The sequence below is a fragment of the Ictidomys tridecemlineatus genome, chromosome 3, assembly GCF_052094955.1.
Source record: "Ictidomys tridecemlineatus isolate mIctTri1 chromosome 3, mIctTri1.hap1, whole genome shotgun sequence".
Taxonomy (NCBI): Eukaryota; Metazoa; Chordata; class Mammalia; order Rodentia; family Sciuridae; genus Ictidomys; species Ictidomys tridecemlineatus.
The window spans coordinates 29930733-29955930 of record NC_135479.1 but is presented as its reverse complement, the minus strand read 5'-3'; the positions used below and the strand labels follow the sequence as shown (position 1 = coordinate 29955930).

Genomic DNA, 25198 nt, shown 5'->3' with positions numbered 1-25198 from the left:
TTTCCCCTCAGGATCCTTTGAGACACCTATTGATGTTACAGAAAGAAAAAAAAAATATATAACCTTTTGCCCTGTCCTACTACTATTCTGAGGGGGAACATCTGCCCTTGAAAGAAGAAAGGATTGAAGTGAGATAAAGATCTTCTTTTTCCAGTCTCAATGGCCCAGATCTGAACACTTGAGGCTTTTGCAATACGGAGAGTCAGGTTTCAAAGATCGCTATCTCGGTAGTAAGCTCTACTGCTGCTTTGGAAAAAGTTAGCAGATCCTTCAGCTAACAAATATTCTTAGGCCTAGTGACATATCACCAACTGGATGTCTGTTTCCATTTTCTATGGTCATCTTATTGGCTCCCCAACCTCACCTTCCCAAGTCCCCAAGCATACCCTCAGAGAAACTTCTTCCCATAAATAATATGAAAAGCCACGCTGTTGAGAGATTATAACAGAGGAATCAAAAGAGGCATGGAAAAAGAACAAAAATCATCCTACCCCCTTCATTATACCCTTTACTTAAGATTTTAAGGAAATATGTAAACTTATAAACCAGGAAGAAAATAGCATTAGTTGAGCACCAGCTAAATACCCAGTTATCTTTTCCTAGTTATCTTATCCTCACAATAATTTGTGTGAAATAGATTTTATCAACCCTTTTAAAAGACAGAAACCACAGTCAATGGGCAGTGGCAATAGTTGCACGGCATTTTGAAGCTACTCGATGCGACTGAATTGCACACTTAAAAACGGGTAAAATGATAAATTTGATACTATGTCTATTTTACTATAATAAAATGAAAGGATATGGAAACAGAGAGGGTTTTCAAAGCCACACAGCCATTACAAGGGACAGCCAGGGTCTGAACCCATCTGTCTGTCATGTAATGCATATGGGGGTAAAAATCAGCAGTGATAATACTGATCCCAGAAGAGGCAGAAATCACAACAGAATCAACAATAGCATCCCACGTCTGCCCAGACTCATTTCCTGATCCGAGTTTATTTTTCAGATGATGACTGAGTGGGTGGAAAGAAGGCTAGCACATGGCTCTTCGAGCATTATCTAACCACATCACAATCCTCATGAGTCTCTTATGTAAATGGCCTTGTGTGCTGCTTTATCTCCTAGTTCCACCTCTGTTTGAACTTTGAGAATAATTAAAGACCTAAAAGAAAAATAAACATGCCTCCTACAGTCTACAAATAACAGCAGAAATGAGAGTCAACAGGGTGAATCCCTTGAGCTAGGGTCTTGGACTTTTCGAGGTCACTAGGCTGTGATACTTAAATATGTCATCTTTGTCTCTCATTCCCAAGTATTTGGCCTAATACTTAATTATTTTTTAAGAAAGAACTTTGCACAGAATAGGTAGTTATTCTATAAGTCCTGTTCCCCAATGGAAACTTCCAGAAATCCTTTTAGTCCAGGTATCCTAGCTATCTGCCTTACAACTCAAAGTGTGGAAACTCAAACTTTGAAAACTCAAAATTCAAATTAAATTTTGAAACTTTAACCCCAAACCTGACAGGATATACTCTGCCAGTCTAGAAACTGAATAATCTCTGGTCACTAAAGCACATCATTGGTCTAAGTTTTTTTTCTTTTTCTATCCCCCTCTACCACCACCACCAGTTACACAGAGATTGACTCTGATGTTTGGTCTCATTTCCAGTGCATATTTAGCAAAGGACAACTTAAGAAAGATTAAGTACCATATAAGACTCCTTGGTGACAATAATAGCTTATGTTTATGGAGTTGGTGCTATGTGCCAGGTTAACTTTATCTGAGCAGCTCATTTAATGTATACAACTCCGTGAGATAAATATTAATATTTTTCTCACTTTAGCAATGAAGAAACTAAAAAAAAAAAAAAAAAAAAACAATTTGCCCTGGGTCACAAACTGTCATTTCTGGTCATTTTGTATTGCTATTCAAAATATTCAGTCATACAATATAGATCTCCTCAAGAGACAAACATGAGATCATATGGAGGTCAATTTCTATCAGGCCTGCAGTGAATAATTTCCTATGAAGAATGCCAACAACAGGTGCAAGATGCAAGGTTGGAATGAAAACCTTCACCTGAATTCTAGATTAGTTAGTACTCTCCTTGTCCCTGAAACTCAAGCCTTCTCTTTTGTCCTTTAAATATTCATTAATGCACCCACTGCAGTCATTAAAACTCCACCTCATAGGAAATTGTGTAATAAAATGACCTCAACCCTGCCAGAATATTATCTGGTTTCTAATTTAGGGGTCAACTCAATTCGGTTCTGTCTTGGCAGCAGGAAGGGGAAGCCGTCAAATGGTCTCAGTCTCTTTGGGCGTTGATTTCATCTCTGCAGCTAGTAGCTGGGGACCCAAAGGGAAAGTACCTCTGGGCTCTTGTGAAATGAAGAGAAGGTTTTAGCTACAGAAACTAAAAATCCTTTTCAACTTAGACTTGCTGTAACCAGCACTTAGAATAATCAGTTTCACCACCAAACTCTTCTGTTTGGTTCAACTGTAGAATTTTTAAAGAAAGTGTCTTATGGCTGGGCAAATCTCTGCCCTTCTAAAGTGTTTTGGTTCTACTTTTAAAGCATCCTCCTGGCTTCTTTTCACCCCAGGAGTTTCCATCTGATAGCCAACTGCAGAGACCCTGAAACAGAGGAGGTTCCAGGTTCGAATGGTGTGACTTTAGGAGAGGGTTTTAAAAGGCAAATCTTTCCCTCCCTTGGGCCAGAAATGGCCAAGACTGACATGCTAAGCCCAGGTCCTCTTCTCCTTCTTGAATCCCAGAATTGCATATGCTACAAACAGCCAGAAATGCACCATAAACAGTAAACTACCCACAGGCTCTCAAAAGTCAGATCGATGAAGGGAATGTATATGAATTTCACCTGAGTCTGTTCAGTCCCCAGAATTGTACCAGCCAAAGAGCCTACCCATCTCAAGGTCAGCGGGACTCATGGAGGTCAATGCCGTTCAGCGGATTGAGTTGACAGGGATTCTAATCTTCCAGCTGAGGCATAGAAAGCCAGCCCTGGCTCTGATTTCCAAAAGTCCCATGAAGACCTTTGATTACCCTGATTTCCGGTAGAAATTTGCTTTGAGGCACACCACAAAAGACCTCACCTAAACTGGGCACTAACCAGCAAGGAGTAGGCTGCCCTCCCAGCTGCCAACTCACCTCCTATCCATCCGGGGGCAGTGGCTCCTCAGCATTTTCTCACTAAGGAAAAGTTTTTCTGTTTTGTTTTGCTTTTTTTTTTTTTTTTTAAGCAACTTTTGCTTGTGATTTTCTTTTTTAACTTTTGTTTTACAGCAAAACTAAAGCTACTAAAATTCATTTTCAATAGAGGCATTGAAAACTTCTTCTGGAAGAAATTGAAGGTTGCCAGGATCATTTGTTGTGGTTGTTAAGTTTTGAAAATAGGTGAAGTAATGTATGAACTGCAACATACAGTGCTAAACCCAAAGAGCCACCCCCCCACCCCCCACCCCTGCAATGGAGGGAGTCCCTGAGCAGGAGCAGCAGCCCAGGAGATTGGGAGCCTAATCCCTTGCCAAGATTGGTTGCTGACGTCGTTGAAAGATCTCGCTCCAGCTTGAGAGGGTAAGCCTGCTCAGAAGGCTGAGTGCCCAGGCCCCTGCTCTCCACCCAGGACACCCCCCCTCCCTCGGGTATTTCTAAATCAGGACCAAAGGTAACAAAGTGTAAACGCTACATTCCATTCCTTATGTAAGAAAGCCCTGTGAAAATTCCCATCCTGGCAAGGGAGGAGAGGAGGAGTGTTGGGAAGTTGCCAAAGGACTGTACACTTGAAAGGCAAATTCTCCCCATCTTCCCCTGGGGCGGGGAGAAAAAGATTTCAAAAGGAAACTGGGTAAAGTTGTGCACCATGTCTCAAAGCATCATGTTCTGGTACAAAGCAATTCCAATTTTAAATAAGATTGGGAAGTAACGCACATGAGTGTCTATCAGAAAGTGGCACTGTGGGTGGGCATGTTAAGGCTTCTGAGGAAGGCAGCTATAAAGACTCCAGTTAATGTTTAAGGCAAGATCTCCAAAAATCGATCTGACCATACCGTTCTTTTTCTCTTTCTTTTATGTAACACTGTTAACATCTGTTCTGAGGAATGCACACTGGGAAATACTGGTGGAATGGAAAATTGTGATCTTTGGAGTCAGCAAACCTAGAATGAAATCACCACCTGGTCACTTACTTACGGTGGGGCCCTAGGAAATTTACTTGACCTCCCTGAGTCTCTGTTTGGCTGTCTTTAAAAAAGGAAGACAATGATTCTGACTTCATAAGGTTACTGGGGGTGAAACAAGCAAGCATGTTGCTTGGTACCTGATGGGAACCTGATAAATGATTATCGCCATTAACGAAAATGACAGGGTGGTTATTGGGCACTTCGCAAGATCCCACTTTGGAGTCATGGAAGCCCTTGTTCCCTTAATTACTGGGAATGCTATAGGAGGACAGCCCTCAGCTCTTAGTCCTCTGCAGAAATTGCCTGGACTGAAGAGAGCCACTTGGCCCTGGGGCACACCTCATCCTTAGAGAAGCTATAAATATAAAGAAGCTATTAATATAAAACAGGGTTCCAGAGATCCGGCTCCCTCCTGCTGTTTGGAGACGTGTCTGAAGGTCTATCTCAGCTTGGGGTTGGCTAAGGCCTCCCTTGAGACTATCTTGTAGCCTATATCATTCTTTTCCATCCTCCTGTTTCCCCATTGTCTTCCCCTCCATTTCTTCTTATCCCTTCCTCCCTCGTCCTGTTCACCCAGGAGAATTCCCTATAAACCTCCTGCCAACAAATTTCCTGGGAAGTCCTCTGACACCGCACTGGCACTGGTTTTAATAGTCCACCTTCCATCCTGACTGTTTTGTTTGTTTGTTTTGTTTTGTTTGAATTTGAAAATAGAAATTGTCTCATTTTTACGATTTCACATTTGTGCATTATATTCATATTTTAAATGAGCATTGTACAACATAAAAATGAATGGTGAAACTCATGGAAGTCATCTAAAATTTTTCATTTTTCTGTACAGAGAATCATGTTCAATAGCAAAACATCATCACAATCTAAGAGAGATGCCTAAAAGGAAGGGAAAAAAAGGCTTTCTATTTTTGTACATTTAATGGTGTTTTTATTCTGCTTTTCTAACAAGATACCCTGCATCTCTGTTTTCAACTAGGTAGTGCAATTGGTATAGCTGGCCCTTGTTGGTGCTGCTTTCAACTGAGTGATCAGGAGAGGCCTCCCTGAAGGATATAGCATTTAATTTGATACCAAAAAGGCCAATATGAGCGAATCATGAGAAGATTGGGAAAAAGAGGAAAACGAGTACAAAGATTCTAGGAAGGTTGGAAATTTGTTTGTTCAAGAAGTAAATGACCAGTATCATCAAAGGGTAGTGAGTAAGGATTAGAGTATAAAGAGATGAGGTCAGAATTGGGAGGGGCCAGAGTACAGGGGCCTTAAAGTTTATAGGAATTTATGCTGCTTGTGTTAGGTAGCTATTGAAAAGTTTAAGGCAAGGAAATGACTTACTTCATCCTCCAGTGTGGAGGCAAGAGTGGACTCAAGGAAGACCATCCTGGGCAGTGTGTAGCTAGATTCCTTACCCTTCCAGCTTGAAATCATCATCCTTCTATCATAACTTCCATTGTTGTACTTACGGATTTCTGAGTCTCAGAAGTAGACATTAGATTCCTTGTAGGTACTGACATTGTCTTATTCTTCTCCATATCACTTGCATCCAGCATTGTTTGCAAAGAGCAGTCACTTACTAAATATTTATTGACTAAATTACTGAAACAGACGTAGTCTCTCTCTCCTCTCTCTCTCTCTCTCTCTCTCTCTCTCTCTCTCTCTCTCTCTCTTTGTGTGTGTGTGTGTGTGTGTGTGTGTGTATGATGTAGTCAAAGCTCAGTCCTTGGAATTTTCTTCAAATTAAGATAATTAATTAATTAGTTGGTCTGTCCTGATTTTGAATAGCAGGAAAGAAAGTTTTGCACAGCTCCAAGGACCTCAGCCAAACTCTGGTGTATGCATCTAAGTATGAATGTTTCTTTCTAAATTCTTAAAATTAATTTATTTTTATTTTTTAAATTTGTTTAAATTAGTTACACATGACAGTACAATTATTTTGACTAAAATTAATTTTTAATTGGTACATTCTGATTATACATAATCTTAGGATACATTGGGACCTAGTCATACAGGCACATACCACAATTTGGTCAATCCCTGAGTGTGTTCCTTAAAGAAAAGCATCCAATGCCAGGAAGATGCCCTCCCCATCAATGACCAGGTCCCTCAATAAGACAAGGTGTGCCTTCTCCTCCAGGTGTGTCTCCTCAGCATCTCCTAACCATGGGCTTGCCAGGGCTACCCCCAACAGTCTTAGGAATGGGTTGCAGGTGACACTGGGAATCAGCATTTTACCAAACCTCCAAATGATGCTGATGCAGGCTGTCCTTGGACTGCCCTTGGAGAATTAGCACCGCAAACTTTTTCTGTAATTGGGTAGACAGTAAATATTTTAAGACTGGGAGTCCAGGTAGTCTCTGTCATGACTACTGAACTCCTCCATCACAGCATGAAAGCAACCACAGACAGCATGTCAGACCCAGAAGAGCGCTGTCATCCAGTAACACTTTATTTACAGAAAAAGCATCAGGCTGGATTTGGCCATAGGCCACGCTTTGCTGTTCCTTGCTCTCTTTTCCAGACTTGATCCTAGGATTGTCAACATTATCTGGGACCATGTTAGAAAGGCCACATCTTCAGCTGAGCCCCCATACTACAAAATCAGAATCAGCAATTTAACAAGATCCTCAAGTGATTTCTAGGTACATTTGGGTTTGAAAAGCAATGCTATAACAGTGGCCGCTGGGACAAGGCCACAGATCAATGTAGTCATGAGCTGGTTAACGTCTCTCTGTTCTGTGATTACAGAGGAAAGATTGTCCCGAGGCTGTGCCAGCAGCCTTGCAAAAGTGTTGCTCTTAGAGGAGGCCAGCTCCATGTTCCCCATTACTGAGCAAAAGGAGTGAGTTCTGACTTCTTAACTGGAGGCCAGTGGTTAATTAATAGGAAGGACACACACTTTTTGAAAGATGCAATCAAGCTGATAGATAGGGAAGGGGGGAAAAAAAAAGGAACTTCTTATCTCTGAAGGGGAGTGGAGTGGAAGACTGGTGGTTGCCAGGCACTGGAGCTCATCTTCCTGATTCATGTCATCTTGTTTTTCCAGTAGAGACTTTGCAATATTGCATTAGTCAAATGATTCTGCAACATCATTTAAACGACATGAGGTGTCTGCTTGTGTCTGAGCGTGGTTCTGAGGGAGAACTTGTGCCAACCCATCTGTTCCTCTGAGAATATATCCAGAATTAATTCTATTAGAAACTCAAAAACAACAGGCTTGCTTTGACAGGATGACCCTCGTAAATGGATATAAAAGGCCTGTGTGCCAAAAGATACATCTTGTTCTCTCTTCTGCCCATGCCTTGAAAAAAAAAAAGCAGAGAGAGACTTTCTTGGCTGGACCTGACCATCGCATCCTCTAAAGCAGTGGTCGGCAAACTATCTAGAAGGACCAGATAGTAAGTATAGGTAAATGTAAGGGAGGGGACATGTTACCCTTCCAAGACCCTGGCTGGGACCTGAGAATTAAATTGACATGACACAGGTTAACAGGAGGAAAACACAAGAATTCAATAAAAGTTGTGTATAACATGGGAACCCTTATAAAGAAATAAGGACTCAAAAAATACCAAAACCTATCTGCTATTGTCTTAGATGGAACAATTGTGAAAAAGGAATGAAATTATGAGGGAAAGCTAAAAGAGGATAAGAAGTTTTTCATTCATTCATCCATTCATTATTACTCTGGAGATGAGCCTGACTTTTCCAGGCTGGCCTTGAACTCACAATCCTCCTGCCTCGGCTTCCCAGGTAGCTAAGATTAAAGGCATGTGCCATTGTGCCCAGGTAAAGGGAGTATTTTAACAAGGGTGTTTGTTTTAGTCAGCTTTTTCAGTGCTGTGACTAAAGGACCCGACCAGCACAACTGTAGAGGATAAAAGGTTTCTTCAGGGGCTCACGATTTCAGAGGTCACCAACCATAGACAGCAGGCTGCATTCCTTGGGACTTGAGGCGAGACAGGATGACATGGTGGAAGAGTGTCACAGAGGGAAGCAGCTCACATGGTGATCAGGAAGCAGAGAGAGGGGGAAAAGAAAAGATGGAGAGAGACTTCACTCTCCAGATGCATAGCCATGCCCCCAATATCCCCCCACCTCCTCCAGCCAACAATCCACCTGCTTCTAGATACCACCCAGTTAATCCCATCAGGGATGGATTAACTGATTATGTTAAGGCTGTGACCCAATCATTTCTCCTCCAAACCTTATTGCATTGTCTTACGCTTAAGATTTTGGGGAATACCACATCTAAACCATAACAGTGTTTGTATAAAATTCTCTGGGCTGTGACTTTCCACAAAAGAGTGTCTCTCTTCTCTTGGTACGGGGAGGGCATCTTTCATGCGGAAGTTTTAATCTCCATTTTTGGGAGTGGGTGGAAAGGGAAGATTAGAAGGCCCTTCTTCATCTGCTCCAGGTGCCCTTTTCTCTAGGTCACCCTTATATCAAAGTACCATATTTGGGGGTGATACATTCTGCCACCCTTCCTAAATAGTTTAGGCTTTGTCAGCTACTAGGTCTGTTACAACTACTCAGCTCTGCCATTGTAATCCCAAAACATTTGTAGACACTATGTGAAGAGTGGGTGTGACTCTCTTCAATGAAACTTCAGTTGTCAAAAGCAGGGAGTGAGATGGCCGTGGCTTCTGGATTTCAGTTTCCTAGCTCCTGCTCCAGAGTCTGATCTAAATGACTTTCATGTGCTTAGAAATCACTTAGAAATTCAGACACAGATTCTGCTTCAAAAGATGGAGCCTGAGATTCTACATTTTGAACCAAATGCTCACATGACAATGCTGATGGCACAAGTCCCATATGTTGAGGAGCAAGGGTAGAGTTTACATTCTGGAATTGCCAGGAGAGCTTGGAAAATATCAACACTTGGTTCCCACTTCCCCCCCAACCTCCCACCCACAAAACTGTGATTTCATTATTCTGAGATGTGGCCTGAGCATCAGGAATTTTGAAAGCTCTCCAGGTACTTCCAATAGGTCTCTAAATTAAGAACACTGCCCAGCAAATAAATGATTTAGCAGTTTCTTTGAGAAGGATTAAATTCACTACTTAGATTTCTAAAGTGGAACAATTGTTCAGAATGAAGTTCTCTTTGGAGGAAAGAAAATATTTCTACCCAAGAGGAATGACACTGTCTCTTATATGCAAAGTAACCAGCTCTTTGAATTAGCCGAACAGGACTAGATTTAAAGCCCAAGTGGACAAAATGAGCCTTCTAGAAGGGACTAGCTCCTTCCTCTGAGATTGGGACAAGAAGGGAGTTTTGTTAGAGTTGAGTCCAGCACTGGACTCAACTCTAACAAAAGTGTATCCATGCCAACTGATTTGTATAGGAAAAGATAGTCATCCAGGAAACACTATGTGAGCACTTGGCATGGCCAGAGGAGGCCACCTGCTGAGCATGGGACATGTAATGGAGTAAAAGACTCCAAGAGAATTGTGAAATTTTCAAATAGGTTAGGGGAACATGCAGAGCAGGCCACAAATGGATCTGCCAGTGGTGTTGCAGGCCAGTTGCAATTAGAGATTTTTTTTTTCAACTGAATAAAAGAAGGAATTTGCTGATGGTAAAAACTGTCCAAAGTTGTCATGAGTTTTCATCAGAAATGAGGAACTCTTCTTTCCCAGTGGCAGGATGTAGGCCACAGGTGAGAGCAGCCCTTTTCATCCACAAAACCTACCTCTCAAGAACATCCAAGTGGCATGTTATTAGTCATTTCGGCCAACATGGATTAAATTGCCAACCTTTGCAAGTGGATGGCTTTCCAACACACACACACATTAGGATACAATCAAGGCTGTCTCTGAAATGGCATCCCCCTTCATTACTTTCATTATTGATTAACTTTGAGTGGAAGAAGAAGGCGTAGCACAAGAGGTGAGTGTGCCAGGAATTGTACAAAACCCGCAAGCTCTTATCTCACCTTATCTCACCTCCAGAGGTAACATATCACACACGTGGATGTCATCCCTTGAGTGTTCAGCATGGAATAGAAGGGTTGAGAAATGCTGAGGCAGGGGAAAATGTGGTTGTGGGGACCCAAGAATTGAATGTGTAGTGGGGACTCTGAGTTGAGCAACAGTTTAAAGTCTTCCCAGTTCTAATACCCTTTGATTCTAAGAAAACACCTGTGCTTCCTGATGTTCTTTTGGTTTGGAAGTGAAAGCTTCATAGAAGAAGGGAATGAATCACTATATAAATTATTCAGAGTCTAAAGTCCTTTAGGGAATTGCTCTCTGGTCTTTGATTGAGCAATGAATCTTCTCTCGTATCCCTAGTGTGGATCAAGGCTGAATTTTTGACCTCTCGGGTACAGAGAAAGACCATAAGTAATTAAGCCATAAGTACTAGATCCCCCCCCTTCTCTTTCATGATGATTAGCAAAAGCATCATTTCCTGCAGAGCTTGCAATAAATAAACTCTTTTCCTTGAAGCCCAGAATTGTGTGAGCTAGTTTAGGTATTGTTGCAAAAGGATTTCATAGCCATATGACATAGTGCTATGGCTAGGTTTAGACATTAACTTTATCCCACTCCAGGGAATGGCTTTAGGTTGATTTCTGCACAGTACCAGCCTTATCACTGGTAAATGAGGGCACAAATTATTATTATGAGAACATAATACATGCTAAGTACTTAGGAACCACCTGAAACCCGGCACAGTAGCACACCCCTGTAATTTTAGCTACTTTGGAGGCTGAGGTAGGAGGATCTTAAGTTCAAGGCCAGCCTCAGCAACTTAGTGGAACCCTGTCTCACAAAAAAAAAAAAAAAAAAGAAGAAGAAGAAGAAGAATTTAAAACAAAGCTTGGGATGTAGTGAGCTTCAGCAAATGAGTTATATAATTCTGAACTTCTAGGAAGGTACACTTAGACTAGCATGCTTTTATAACACATGCAGCTAAAAAAATAAGAACATAAAAAATAATTAGCAGGTATTTTATTAGTTTCCTTTTTTGATTCTCCTTGTTTATAAAATTAGGCACCTACTCTTTACTTAGCATAAAAGTCCTTCATGTAAAGTGATGCCACTGTTTCTATACATATAATACACTCTTCCCAGAGGGGTATGTGGTGCACACCTGTAAAACAAGCTACACAGGAATCTGAGGCGGGATGATTGCAAGTTCGAGGCCAGCCTGGGAAACTTAGTGACAGCCTGTCTCAAAGAAAAAACTAGAAACAGCTGAGAATATATCTCCATGGTAGAGGGCCCCTGGATTTAATCCCCAGTACTAAAAATTAGAATAAATAAATTAAAAACTCTTCCCCAATAAGTGAATAACCTACACTTGAACCAAACCAGACCACTTCTTTGGGTCCGAGTGGGCACCATATCTTCTTGTCTCTACAAACTTACTCATGGTCTTTACTCAAACTGTATGTAATATACTTTTCACTCATCTCAGCTGGTCAGGGTCTTTCCACCCATTTACCACCTAGACCAAAAGACTTTGCCCATGAAGTCTTTCTTTCAAACCCCACTAGACTGAGTGTATCTATCCCTCTCTGCGGTACCTTTATACTTTATGCTTGCATAGCTACATAACATAACATTCTCTTGGTTTACAATTATCTTTTGATTCTTATCAGATTGTAAATACTTTGAAAGACAGAGCTTGTTCCTTGTTCATCTTTAAGTCCTGTCTTCTTACCAGACCCCAACATCATCACCTCCATACTGTGCATGATACTGGCATTTGATAAACTCAGTTGGGCTAAGCATAGGCATCTCTGGGATGTAAGGAAGCATGCAGTTGGAAAAGAGATTAGGATGAATTTCCCTATCTAATCCAGTTTGGGGCTATAACTTAGGGGCTGTAAACCCTTACTAAAATTAGATAGCTAATGTCAGAAAACAAATTCTTACCCACAATTTGTAACAGGCACTGCTGGATTGCTAGCCACACCCAGGCCCCCTTTCATAACAACTTTCTTGTATTCACATCTCTCAGTGAAGTTGTGGATGAGTCACTTACTGGTACACTCCCAGTTTGAGATGATGGGACCTTGACAGCCAGTTTATAAGGCCTGGCTACCTGTGCCCTTGTGAGACAAAATGAGCTCTAACAATGACTCTTTCCACAGAGAATTTTAAATTGGGACCTGAAGATATTCAGGTAGGAGCTGTGAACACCAAGAGTTATAACAATGATAACAAAGATAATAGCTATATTAACTGAGCATATACTCCGTGCCTGTCACTATGCTGAATATGGAAGGATATGATTTTTTTATCTCTTCAGTATATCCTACGGAGTTTAGGCTGTTGGGGGTTCAGAAAATCAAGTCACACAATACGGCCCTTGGACATACTGAGTATTTTGAACTAAAACAATAAAATAAAAAGCTGTATCAGAACCAAGGTCCCTCTAGAGAAGATTTTTCTCTGAAGTTCCCCTACATACTTGTATGTCAGATTCTCCGGAAGATTAACTTATAGGAAAGAAGAGTTGTGGAAGTGTCCCCAAATGCCAGATGCATTTTGTCCCAGATTATTGCTTGTTCTTCAAGTTCATTTGTCTCCCTGAAAAGTTATTCTCCCTATAAATTTTCTCTATCCCCCACTCGCTCCCTCCTCTGAAGAGGGAACATGAGCTTCCTAGGTTGCTGGGAACTCACCTTCTGGTAATATTCCCTGCCTGCTTAATGCATTTGGACGACTTTTCTCCTGTGACTCTGTCTGTTGTCAGTTTATGTTAGCTAAACCCATCATCAAAACCTTCAGAGGGCAGAGAAGAAGTTCCTTTTGCCCCTCCAAAGCTGTTATTCACCCCGTTTCACAGATGAGGAAACCGGAAAAGAAAAAAAAAAAAGTTAAGTGATAAATCAGGAGTCCAGCCCAAGTAATCTGTCTGCAGACCATTTCTTAGCTGCCGTGCTACAGTGTTTTCCCAGGCAGGTCAAGGCACAACCCCACCCCAATCCCCCCACCAAGGTTCAAACAGCACAGCACTTTGATGGTCACTTTGATTAGTCAATGAAGAAGCAGAAGCATCCAGCACACAGAGGAAAACCAAACAACAACAACTCTGGGGAAGAGCAAAGGATGGAATGTAAATGGAAGATTGAGCCATCACAGAGAGTCATGAAACAGCCCCGTTTCCTGTCAGCTGTAAAATTCCCAGGATTTGGCAATTTGGTGTTTCCTGCCTTAGGATTTTGTGAACCTCACCGCTTACGATAAACTGACTCTTTCATCATCTAAATATGTGAAGCTGCTTTGTAAAAAAACAAACAAACAAACAAACAACAACAACAACAAAAAAATCCTGAGTGCACTTGTTGAGAGCCTGTGCCTTCCTATGTATTGTGGACCCCAAAGTCACATTCATCGCATGGTCCTCAACTCAGGACATCTCTGATCTGCAGACCATCACATTCTGCAAAGTATTCAGATTCAGCAGCCTTTATTGGGGTTGTAGCTCTGCCCTGGTCACTGGGCCACCTTGAACTGGTCCTTCATGTGTCTGAGCCTCAGCAGCTTTCTTTATAAAATGCCCTTCCTGCAGCCCAGAGTTTGGGCTACAGCTTAGCTAAGACAGAATATGTGAAAGAGCTATGTCAACATTCTTTAGGGCTTGTGTGCGAAAACACTGTTATCAGAGGAGCTGGGGATCAGTAAAGAAAAAGCCAATGTTATCTCTCCTTGTGGCCTGTGTCTCTGTTTAGAGAGTCACAGGTATGGCCACAAAATACCCACAATCCTTTGACCACACTAGTGAGTCACCTTTAGATAATGGAGTCTCTCCATCCAGAGGCAGATCTGTTTTTCACATCTCTGTTTATTGGTCAGTGGAAATTCTGGATTGGGTCTTTGTTCTCTTATCTCTCTGCTTGACCAAATCCTACCTTCTCTTTGCCCTTGAACTCAGCAGGCCTCCCTCCTCAGCCCCTGCTCTCAACAAGGATGATGATTTCCTGGGGCTGGGAATGTGGCTCAAGAGGTAGCATGCTCGCCTGGCATGTGCAGAGCGCAGGGTTTGATCCTCAGCACCACATAAAAATAAAACAAAGATGTTGTGTCCACCGAAAACTAAAAAATAAATATTGAAAAATTCTCTCTCTCTCTCTCTCTCTCTCTCTCTCTCTCTCTCTCTCTCTTAAAAAAAAAAAGGATTATGATTTCCTGCCTAAGAGAATCTTCCTTGACTATAGGAGCATGAGCTTGCCACCAACAACTGGGCCAAAGAGAAAGCAGATTGAGAGCCAACTGTACGGTTTCTTGATACACTAAATTTAAATGACTCAGAAGTTTTAAATGTAATTGAATGTTGAGTGGATTTATTTGTAAATAAACCATGCCTTGCCTCAATATCAGAGCAACTTCAGGAAGGATTCCTATCTCATCAAAGTCATCAAAATATCTAGGGGTCTCTGACTTTTATAACAGATGGCATTTATCTCCAGTTCTCAGAATCCTCTGTCAAATGAGAAGCCTGGACAAAATGAATCCTAAGTTTTCTTGCAGCAGAATAATTATGCAATCCTATGACTCAGATACTAAGGAGCTGTAAATGTGATACTGGGAAAGTTATTTAATTTCTTGGTAGATCAATTTCCTCCTCTCCCAAATAACAATGATAAAGCCATGTCACAGAGATCTTAGATGAACGGACCTGGCTCATGCCTCTGAAATAGGTCAACAAAGCTGGACTTCAGTTAAGGTGGCGAAAATAGATCTTATCGGGAAACTGCTGACAGTAAGAGAAAGAGTAGAGCTCCATTTTGGTTTGTGCAGGGGTGACTGGGCATTTTAAAGGGAGAATCAAGAAGTAGCAAAGAAGGAATATTCTGGGCTCCAGCAAAGCCAGGGAATTGAAAAATTACAGAGGGATGATTAGTGTGAACGAAGGTAGGTCAGCTGTGTGTGTTAGTGGGCAATGATGAGAGTCAGTATTCTAGTTTCACACAGAGACTGGCTCTATCAGGTCCCTGAGAGACGCACTCCTGAGTTGTACACATACATGTCAAAGGCAAAGGAAGCACAATCTAGTACAGCTTTAGGAAAGAGAGGTAAGAGGGTCAGTTGTTGGCTAGAACAAATAGTCAATTCTTCTGACAGCCTTGAACTGGAAAAGAGACTGAATTGTCCCAAGGATGCCACCTTGGGAAGCCATGCTAGGGCTGGTCAAGTTTCTCAGTACAGGGGTTTGGATAAGTTCCTACATGCCAAGAGTTCTATGTAGTTCTGATCTTTAAAATGCCTGGAAGAATCACTTGCATTTAATATATCATCATTCATTTATTCATACAAAAACCCTCTAAGATCCCATGCAATCAAACTCTAACGAGAGTTTTTTTTTTTTTTAATTTAATTCTATGTGAAGAAAGGGCTTCCGATGCAAATTTTAAGGATAAAAACGGTAAAGGAAACTTAATTAATTTGCCTGAAATACTATTGTAAAATTGTTGGCAAGCAATGGGTGTGCTATATTTTTAAATGAATCTTATTTTTTAATTAAGGAGTCTCTTACAACTTGCCGATATTTTTGTTGACATGGGATTTGGTGGTTTGCTGGCAGAAAAAAATATACATATTTAAGTTATCCTACAATTTGCATGTTAACTCTTAGCTTGCCCTTCCTTTGAAGAATCCAAAAAAAAAAAATTCCCAGTTTCAGAATAGGTCAGGGTACTACACTGATTTAATTATACTTCATTGCTGCAGAGCTGAGCTGGATCTGGGGAACAGCATGTGGCCTATTTTTATTTCTCTTTGCTCATTAGATTTCTATTTTTAAATGATACTAAATTGTGAGTTAAAGGCTATGCACACAGAAGCAGTAATAGGTGGAACTGTCTTCCTCCTTGACTCTGAAGTATCGTCATAGCCTTAGGTTTTATGTAAAGAATGACTTCATCTTCCTCTACCCTTCAAAGTTCCTGTGTTGAAGACTTGGTCACCAGTCTGTGGTACAACTTGGAGATGGTGGACCCTTTGAATAATGAGGCCTAGTAGAAGAAAGTTAGGTCATTATGACCTTGACCAGGACTTTGGGCACCTGTTCCCTTCTTTCTCTCTTTGCTTTTGGTTGGCCACAAGGTACAAAGTTTCCTCTATACATGCAGTTCCTACCGTGATATACTATCTCACTATAGACCCAAAGACATTGGAGCCAAGTGACCATGGACTGAAACTTCTGAAACCATGAGCCAAAACTAACCTTTCCTCCTTATGAGCTTGAGATAACTCAAGTGTTTTGTCACAATAATGGAAAGCTAACTGACACACTCAGATTATTCCCTTTTGGGGAGGGGGGGGTACCAGGGATTCAACTCAGGAGCACTCAACCACTGAGCCACATCTCCAGCCCTATTTTTTATTTTATTTAGAGACAGGGTCTCACTGAATTGCTTAGTGCCTCACCATTGCTGAGGCTGGCTTTGAACTTTCGATCCTCCTGCCTCAGCCTCCCCAGCTGCTGGGTTTACAGATGTGTACCATGGGGCCCAGCAGATTATTCCCTTTTTCTGCCCTTGAGTTGATGTGGCTTTAATTCTAATAGTCATCACTTCTTGCCTGGACTGTTGTAATTCTTTTGTAAATAGTCCCTATCCTTCCAATTTCACTTATAGCATTTGTTAGGATAAGATGTTGTCACAGAAGCCCAAAATAAGAGTGGTATAAAGTAGATAAAAATTTATTTCTGTCATTTAAAAGCATGAACTGGCATGGAAACTCTGGGCCAAAGTCATTAGGGCCCAGGAATTTTGCTGCTCTGCTGTGCCAGAGAGTTACCTTTGACATCTAGTCCAAATGCCACTGTTCAATGTCCACATTTCAACCTATGGAGAAAGAAAATTAAGAAAGGGAATTTTCACTTATAAAGGCATGATCCATAGATTGCATGTCAGCTCACATCCTATTGTCTAGAACTTAGTCATATGGACAAACTCAGCTAGAAGGCAGGCTAGAAAATGTGGTCTTTATTCTGGTAAGTCATGTGCCCAACTAACAAACTGGGGTGTTATCAGTGCAACAACGAAGAGAAAAATAATATAGAACTGCACTATCCAATATGGTAGCCACTCATCACATGTGGCTATTTAATCTTAAGTTTATTGAAACTAAGTAACAGTAAAAATGTGCTCCTCTGAGCACATTTCAAGTGTTCAGTAGCCACAAGAGGCAGCTTAGTGGCTTAGAGAACATGTCAATCATCATTGGAAGCTCTACTGCTAGAGCTGTTCTAGACAATCAACAATCTCTTCTGTATCCTTCCAGCCATTCCCCATACAAATTTTATCAGGGAGATGGATTAAATAAAAAACTGATGACCTCATTTGTGTGTTTCAAGTTTCTCAATGGGTCTTTCCTGCTTTCAGTGTAATCTGCAAATTTCCTTAATTTAGCACATTGAGCCTTTCTTCAATTGGGAACATTCTTGCCTCCATCTTCATCAGCTACACTTCTGCACAAGGCCTTTTGCTTGTGTCATGTGGAATTGCAGACCTGCAGACCCATCAGGCTTTCGCATGTGCTATATTCTCTTTTCCCTGAATCCCAACTTTGTTATCCCTCTTGCCTTGCTTACTTGCTCTCTCCTAACTAACCACTGGGGACAAAGTCCCAGTGTCATCTCTTTTACCACCCCCCTCCTGCTGCCCCACCTTAATATCACCAGTGATTTGTACTATGTACCTCTAAAATGTCCTGAACAGTAAATACTACATCACCATAGCACACAACACACTACACAGTGATTGATGGACGATTATTTCTCCCATCACCTGAAGGTCATTGAGGAGAGTCTATCTTATTTGACTTTGTTTCTTGGACCTATATGCTCATGAGACTTTCAACAAGTGTTCATCCAATAAATGTGTGAGGAAAAATAATTCCCTTTTCCATATTCACAAGAGACTTTGGTAACAGCAACATTGGTGCTTTCAAAGTATGTTTTAGGTTTGTGTTGCTTCCAAGTTCCGTTGTCCTTCAGTATCCACAGAGGATTGGTTCCAAGACCTGCCCTCTCCTACATGATCTCAGAATGCAAACTCTGAGGATACTCAAGGTCATTATAGAAAAAGGCACAGTATTTGCATATAGACTTGCATGCAGACAGACATTCTTCTGCATACTTACATTGGTCTCTAGAGTAGCCACAATACCTAATACAGTGCCTGCCTATCACATCTCTTCACTTGTGTTAATTCAGTATAGTACTCAGTGCAGTGAGTCAAGTTTTGCTCTTAAGAATTTTCTGGAATTTAACAAAATATATATTTTCTATCCACACCATGGGTTGAATCTGCATATGCAGAGCCCAGAAATAGAGTCAAGTATATATCAGCAATGGAGGTGCAAGGCTTGTTCAAAAAGGCCCAGTTGGATTTGAATTATAAATGAATGATGATAAACTACTGTATCTGGACCCTCTACAATAGTAAGCATGTTCCAGCGCATCAGCTTTCAGTGCGGGCAAGTTAAAAATAGTACTGAGCATTTCCATCAATATACTCTGCTATTCCCTTTTTAAAAGGGAAGTTATGCCTCATTTTGCTACTTCTGCTTATTTATCATGACCACATAGGATAACTGAGACCATAGAGAGGCACTAAGAACCTCTCAACTCTTTCCCCTCTCGGTTGACTGTGGCACAATAAAAGAACTCGACAGGTGTGTATCCACAGTGGTTCCTACCACCTCTACCTAAAGAAGTAAGGTGCATCGGGACTAAATGACCCTAATGGAAGGCCATCTACATTCTGTTAAATATTACTTTTTTATTTTGACTAAAGCAAAAGCTCAGACATCAATTTTAAACAGACTGACATCTGGGTGATCTTGTTGTCTCTGAACCACATGGTGAGAACGACTGCCATCAGCTTCTTTTTCGTTGGATGTGGGTTTGGGGTATCTACTTTGCACTTTCTGGTATTCCCATCCCTATTCTCACCAATTCTTTTAAAGAAAGAGCTGAGCATCCTAACCCTCTTTCCATGCTCAGTAAGAAAGTCACGAGGCAGGCAAAGTGTCCTACATTCAAAGAATAATCTTTTTTTTTTTTTTGAGGGGAAACAACCACTATAGCCAACAGAATGCCATTTATTGATTGTCCACTGAGAGAAGAATGCTGCTTTGTGCCATGAGGAATGACACAGTCGTATACTGAGATGAAGCAAGGACAGGAAAAGCATTGAGCTCGGGGTCAGAAAACCTGGGCTCATGTCTATATCTTAACTTTTTTACTTCCATATACAAATTGAAGCATTTTGAAAAAAAAAACCTCTGTAAGCATTCTCTTCTTCATTTATTAAATAAGCATGATATTATCTACCTCACAAGAAGGTTTAATGAATAAAATGAAATAATGGATACAGAAGTCCTAGGACCATGTTAGGCACTCAAAGAAATTAATCTGTGTAACCATTGTACCTCCCCTTTCCATGCCATCTCATCTCTGAGTCACTGTTGAATCAATACATCCAAACAGTTGATAATAACCATAATTTTAAATGGGACCCAAAATTGTATTTGCTAGAAAATATTAGCATATCTATTACACACGCTTAATAAAACTTCTCACGGTTCCTTTCATTTTCTTCTCATTCTACTCAAATTCCTTATTCTGAGAATCCTCTTACTTTGCTAAATCCCTCTCCACCTCTCAAAACACCTTGACCAACATCCCCCCCAGATAATGGATTTCTTTTTTCACTCATCTTCATCATATAGAGCAATACATCTTATTTTCTCAAGTTCTTCCCGTTTTTCCCCCCTTGGATTTTTCCTCCTTCCCATTGTTTTCTCCCATTATTTTATGGTGAAAGTCTAGGAGCTGGGGATCCAGAGACAAGCATTCCCAGCAGGTAAGGAAATGCAGACAAAAGATCAAATAGGAAAAGATATTCTCTTCAGGAATGGGGGAAGCACTGGAAGCATCTACCTTGGAATAACTGATTTACTTGGCCATCTTTGCAAAGAGACAGACTGAAAGCCAATCACTGAAGTTTAGTTACCTTTCCAGGACATTGAGAGTAAAAATCTGGAGCAGGTCTGCTATTTGCTGATTTGTTGATCACGTCACATCAAGGGGAGGGCGTCCCTGGTGCTTCCTAGTGTGGCTGGCATCTTATCCAGGGTCTCTGTGTCCCTCAGTGAGCAGAGTTGAGTATTCTCCCCAAGGTTACCTCTGAACCTTAAGTCTGCTCTGTCAAAAATCCCTTCTATCTAGGCGTAGGCTTTTTTTGTGTGCAAATGTGTGCCTACAGGTTCTCAGAAAGAATAACTGCCTCTCTGAGCTCAAGAAATATGTCATATCCTGCTGATTAAAAAAAAAAAAAACAAAAAACTAGAACCAACAACTTTCCATTTTCTTCTGCTCCCACCCCCCTAATCTCTAAATTGAATCTGAATCTGGTGTATCTTTTCCGCAAACACAACTGGGTTCCTTCTCGGAAGGAGATGCAAAGGGAAACTTCAGTTTTAAAAAAAATAAAATTTAAAAAGTGTGGCAGGTGTTCAAAGGATGCTATTTTTATTGTGTTTTATTTTTATTTTTTGAGGCCTGCATTTACCATGGAAGATAGGCTTCATGAATGATCAGGCTAATTTAAAACTTTGATCATATTTGTTAAATATGCCACTTTCCTTTAATATTCCTATGATTCTGCAGAAGAGACAATTGTAGGTCAAGGTGTTTTATTCTATCCTATTTAATCTATTTTTGTGAAAGGCTATGCCAAATCATGCTGGCATTTCATTCAAACTCCTTCCTCAGACTTCTTTCTCTCCCTCCCTCCCCTAATTAGCCTCACCACACTCTGATCACACATCTCTGCACATCCATGACCCACTCTCAGGGATGTGACCTGGCATCTGTTGGTTTATAGTACTGTCTTTGCTTTCAGCTATTATGTTTTCTCAAATTCATGTATTTGTTGAGTACCTACTAAGTCTGAGCTTCTTGAAAATTTTTAATAAAAGTCTAAGTAATATAGTTTTCCTGATCCAGCCATTTTAATCTGTTTTGATTTTTATCTTTTTACAGAAATGGATGTTTTTCAAAATAGTTTTTAACAGCCTTATTCAGATACCAAACCAGCCCCATTCAGATACCAAACTATACCAATTCATATACCAAACCATTCATTTAAAGTGTACAATTAATTGCTTACACTGTGTTCACAGAGTGTGTATCCCTCACCATACTTCTAGAACATTTTCTTTAGTTACCAAAAGAAACTTTATACCTCTTAGCATTTCCTTTCCAATACCTTCCTACTCTCTTGCTGAGACAACCACTAATCTATTTTCTGTCTCTATGGATTTGTCTATTCTAGACATTTTATATAAATGCAACCATATAATATGTGGTCTTTTGTAACTGGTTTCTTTCATTTAACATTGTGTTTTCAAAGTTCATCCATGTTGCAGCATATACCAGTACTTTCTTTTTTAAGGCTTTTTTTTTTTTGAGCCATTGTAAGTCCACAGCAAAAGTATAGAGATTTCCCATAAATCTCCCCCCTCAAAATGCATGGCCTTCTCCATTATCAACATCTTCCAACAGACTGGTATATTTGTTACAGTTGAGGTTCCTTTTTTATAACCCTTCTTATGCTATTTCATATGGTTATTTTTCATCTGTCTTTATTAGTTCTTTCCTTTGTTACCTTCCCTTCCCTATAACTTAACTTAGTATTCCTAAGTAGTCAAATGATAGACTTTTTCAGTCCATCTTCATTTTCATGGCTTAGTATGGACAAAAAGAGAGAGAGAAAGTGTGTGTATATTTAAAGAGACAAACATAGGAAGAGGCAGGCAGGCATACTGAAAAGATCTGGAGCTTTATTGCTAGAGGAAGATAGTGTGAGTTTTGCATTTGACAAGTTTCTTAACCTCTAAAAGCCTCAGTTTCCTTATGTGTGGAATGAGGAAGATAATGCCTATCCAGAAATGTTCCTGAAAAAAAAAATAATGCAACCAACATAGAAAACATCCCTCTAGATTCTGGTCTTAGGATTTAAAGAAAAGGAAATTATGGGTAAAATTAAAATTATGGGTGGAAGAATCCTCCTCCAGCTTTCCAATGCTTCATTGCAAGCAGAGTAAACCCCCTCTAACAAGCTGACTTAATGCTCTCTTGAGAGTTTCCATTTTGAGGAGTAAGGAATGATATGGACAGATTAACTGAGGGGAGCACATCTAAATTCCAGAAGTGGTCCCAGGAAGACTCAGTAAATCACTCATTCATTTTTCTATTTCCTTCATCCATTTGAACCTCTCTTCCAGAAAGCCCACTTTCTGAGTTCAAAAGCTTTAGCTACAAGACCCTAATTCAGCATTATATTTTAGGTGGTTTAGAAACTGCTTGGATAAAATATCAAAAGATAAATGGGAGGATAACATAAAAGAATCCCTGTAGAAGATCCCTCCTTTCATGGTTCTCATTGAATCTCAGTGTTAGATTATTCCTAAAGGTTTCAATCCTTTCATATGACAGACAAGCAAAGGTTTAAAAAATCTGCCTTGGATCTCTTACAATAGCTAGTTGACACTCAAAATAATGAAGAAATAAAGGAATAGAAAGATGGAGAAATGAATGACGAAGGAGGGATGAATGATACCGAGATAAGAATAGAATGTGATCAGAGGTCCTTGTTTGCTATGTTTTTCATAATTGCTTTTCAGAGTCTTAGTCCAAATCCTTTTATAATTCCTCTCCCCCTCCTCCACCTCCATTCATGCTGCATCTCAAGGCTGTATGGAAGAGCGCCGGCCGCCCTTCCATCGCCCCACCCCTTTCTCTTCGCCCCGCCTCTGCCTCAGTAAGGCCCCGCCCCGCCGCCTGAGCTCCTCAGAAATGAATGGCAGCGTAGCCGCCGCGCCGCTCAGGACGCTGATTGGCCGCTCGGTGCGGTGACGCGCTGGCGGCCGCGGGCGCACGCAGAAGGGCGGAGCGGGCGGGGGTGGAGCTGGGCGGTGGGGCGGGGCGCGGGCACCGGGGGCGGAGGACCTGGGGAGGCGGGAGGCGGGAGGCGGGAGGCGCCGGGGCCGTTTAAGCGGCCTCCCTCCCGCCCCCAGCCGCCCGATCTGGCCCCGGCCCTGTCCCGACCCCCAGTGTGGCCCACTCCGGCCCAGCGGCTCCACCGGGCACGCAGACGGCCTCTGGAGCAGCCCAAGCCCATGAGGGCCGCGCGCCCCGCCGCCGGTGCTGACGAGACGGAGCTCCTGGCCCCCGAGGAGGAGCGGAGGATCAATGCGGTTCAAGAATCGATTCCAGCGGTGAGAAGGCTGGCGCGCCCGCCGCGCCGCTGGTGCTGGGAACGGGTCCCCACCTTCCGCCCCTTCGCGCGTGGGTCCTGGCTCCTCACCTGGGTGCATCCCGGTGGATCCCGCGCCCTGGCTTGGTTCGGCTCCCAAGGGATTCCCTGCCCTTCTGTCCCTGGGCGATCCCCTTCCTCCGCGGAGCTCGCGCCTGACCTGGGTGGCCCCTCGCGATCTGCCCATCCGGAGCCCGCTCTTGCCCTGGTTCCCAGGAATTCTCTGGTTTTGCCCTCCGGATCAGCATCCAAGCAGAGCTCTTGCTAGCCCTGAGGACCCGAGCCCCAGCCTCAGTGCCGCCGCCCCCCCCCCCCAGTCCTCCCGCCCAGGCTTTGGCCTCCATCCTTTTACCCCCCGGGGTGGGGTCTCCCGGGGCGCACGGAATGAGGGTTGCTACTGAGTCCTGACGTGTTGTAAAGCCGGGGAGAGTGGCCTGGGCGGTTTGGATGCTTTGTCTGTGAATGGCCCCAGCTACGGGGAAACTGAGGCATGCTCATCCGGCCCAGCCTTCTCTGACCACGTCGGGGCCTCGCTGGGTTGTCAGGCTTAAGAGTGCCAGAGCCATGCTATTTTGGGCTCAGCGAAGGAGCAAGTGCAGAGCTTTCGAGTGCAGAGACCTGCTGTTGAGACGCTTGGGTTGGGAAACCAAGAGGGGGAGGAACCCAGGAGGCGCCACCGGAAGGCAGGTCGGCTGCTTCTTCACTGAAGAGCTGCTGGGGACGCCAGACCGCGAGGGGTGGGGGGTGCGCACCGCGGCCTTCACTTCTGCTGGTCTCTGCCCTGCAGCAGTGGATGGAGGCCGCTGGCCCATAGTTCCCAGAGGAAGCTCTGGGCTTTTCTGTTTCGTTTAAGTGGGTGAAAGTTCACGCCTCCTGTGTTTGTAGTAACTCTCCATCCCTTTGTCTGAACAAGGCAGCCATCCCTATTCCCAAACCTTCACCACCAGCCAGCTAGCTTAGCAGGCTGTGATGGGGAACTTAAAATAAGACATACCTGAAATCTTCCAAAGAGGTTATTGTTGAGTTTTTAGGCACTGCCTTAATTTTACAATTTTCAAGTGCACCTTTTTCTTGCTTCCAGTATCTTCCTTCACTGCCGACTTACGAATTATACTTATCTTGTTCTTTTCCTAGTCCCAAAAGGTAAAGGAGCCAACAACCCCCGCCCCCCATGAGTTGTGGTAGTCTGTGCCATCAGGAAGGGGACCAACTTGAAGATTTGGCTTCTGAATATTGCTCATCACTCAGGGTGTACAAAGCCTGGCACCATTTCCCAAATGGGAACTTCATATCAATGTTTCTAAGGGCAAAAGGGAATGAAAGTGTTCTGGCTTTAAAACCTTATATCAGAATTGGGGACTATAGGGGATAAGGGAGAATGTAACAGTGGTTCAGGCATGCTTTGTGAAGCTCTATGCATGTGGTTTGTTTGATTTGGTTTTACTTGTCTGCACATCTGTGTTCTTCCTGTTTTCAGAGAACAGTGGCTCTATTCTGTGAAACTACCCCTTCCCTATTTGATTAAGTTCGTATTTCTCTGTTGCCCCTTTGAATTCTTCTATTTTAAAGAAAGAACAAAAAAGCCTGTTTTATTTTTTGTTGCAAAAACATTCAAACAGTCCTAAAAGAAATGAAAGGGAAAAAAAAGCCCAACCAATTTCACTTAGGATCCTGCCTTCTCAGCTGATTGCACTACCTTCTTTTT

General features: G+C 42.1%; 1 protein-coding gene across 6 annotated transcripts in view; it reads left to right on the top strand.

The window, feature by feature from the left end:
- Positions 1 to 25198, top strand: part of Mmd (monocyte to macrophage differentiation associated) — a 137206-nt gene that overhangs the window by 14422 nt on the left and 97586 nt on the right. Inside the window, exon 1 of one of the 6 annotated variants that reach the window (XM_005321601.3) lies at positions 23176 to 23455. The exons of the other annotated variants lie outside the window; for them this stretch is intronic. Within the exon in view, the coding sequence (XP_005321658.1) occupies positions 23430 to 23455 (26 nt within the window). The 5' untranslated portion in view covers positions 23176 to 23429. Of the gene's footprint in view, positions 1 to 23175; positions 23456 to 25198 lie in introns of those variants that run through there. 6 annotated transcript variants of the gene reach the window in all.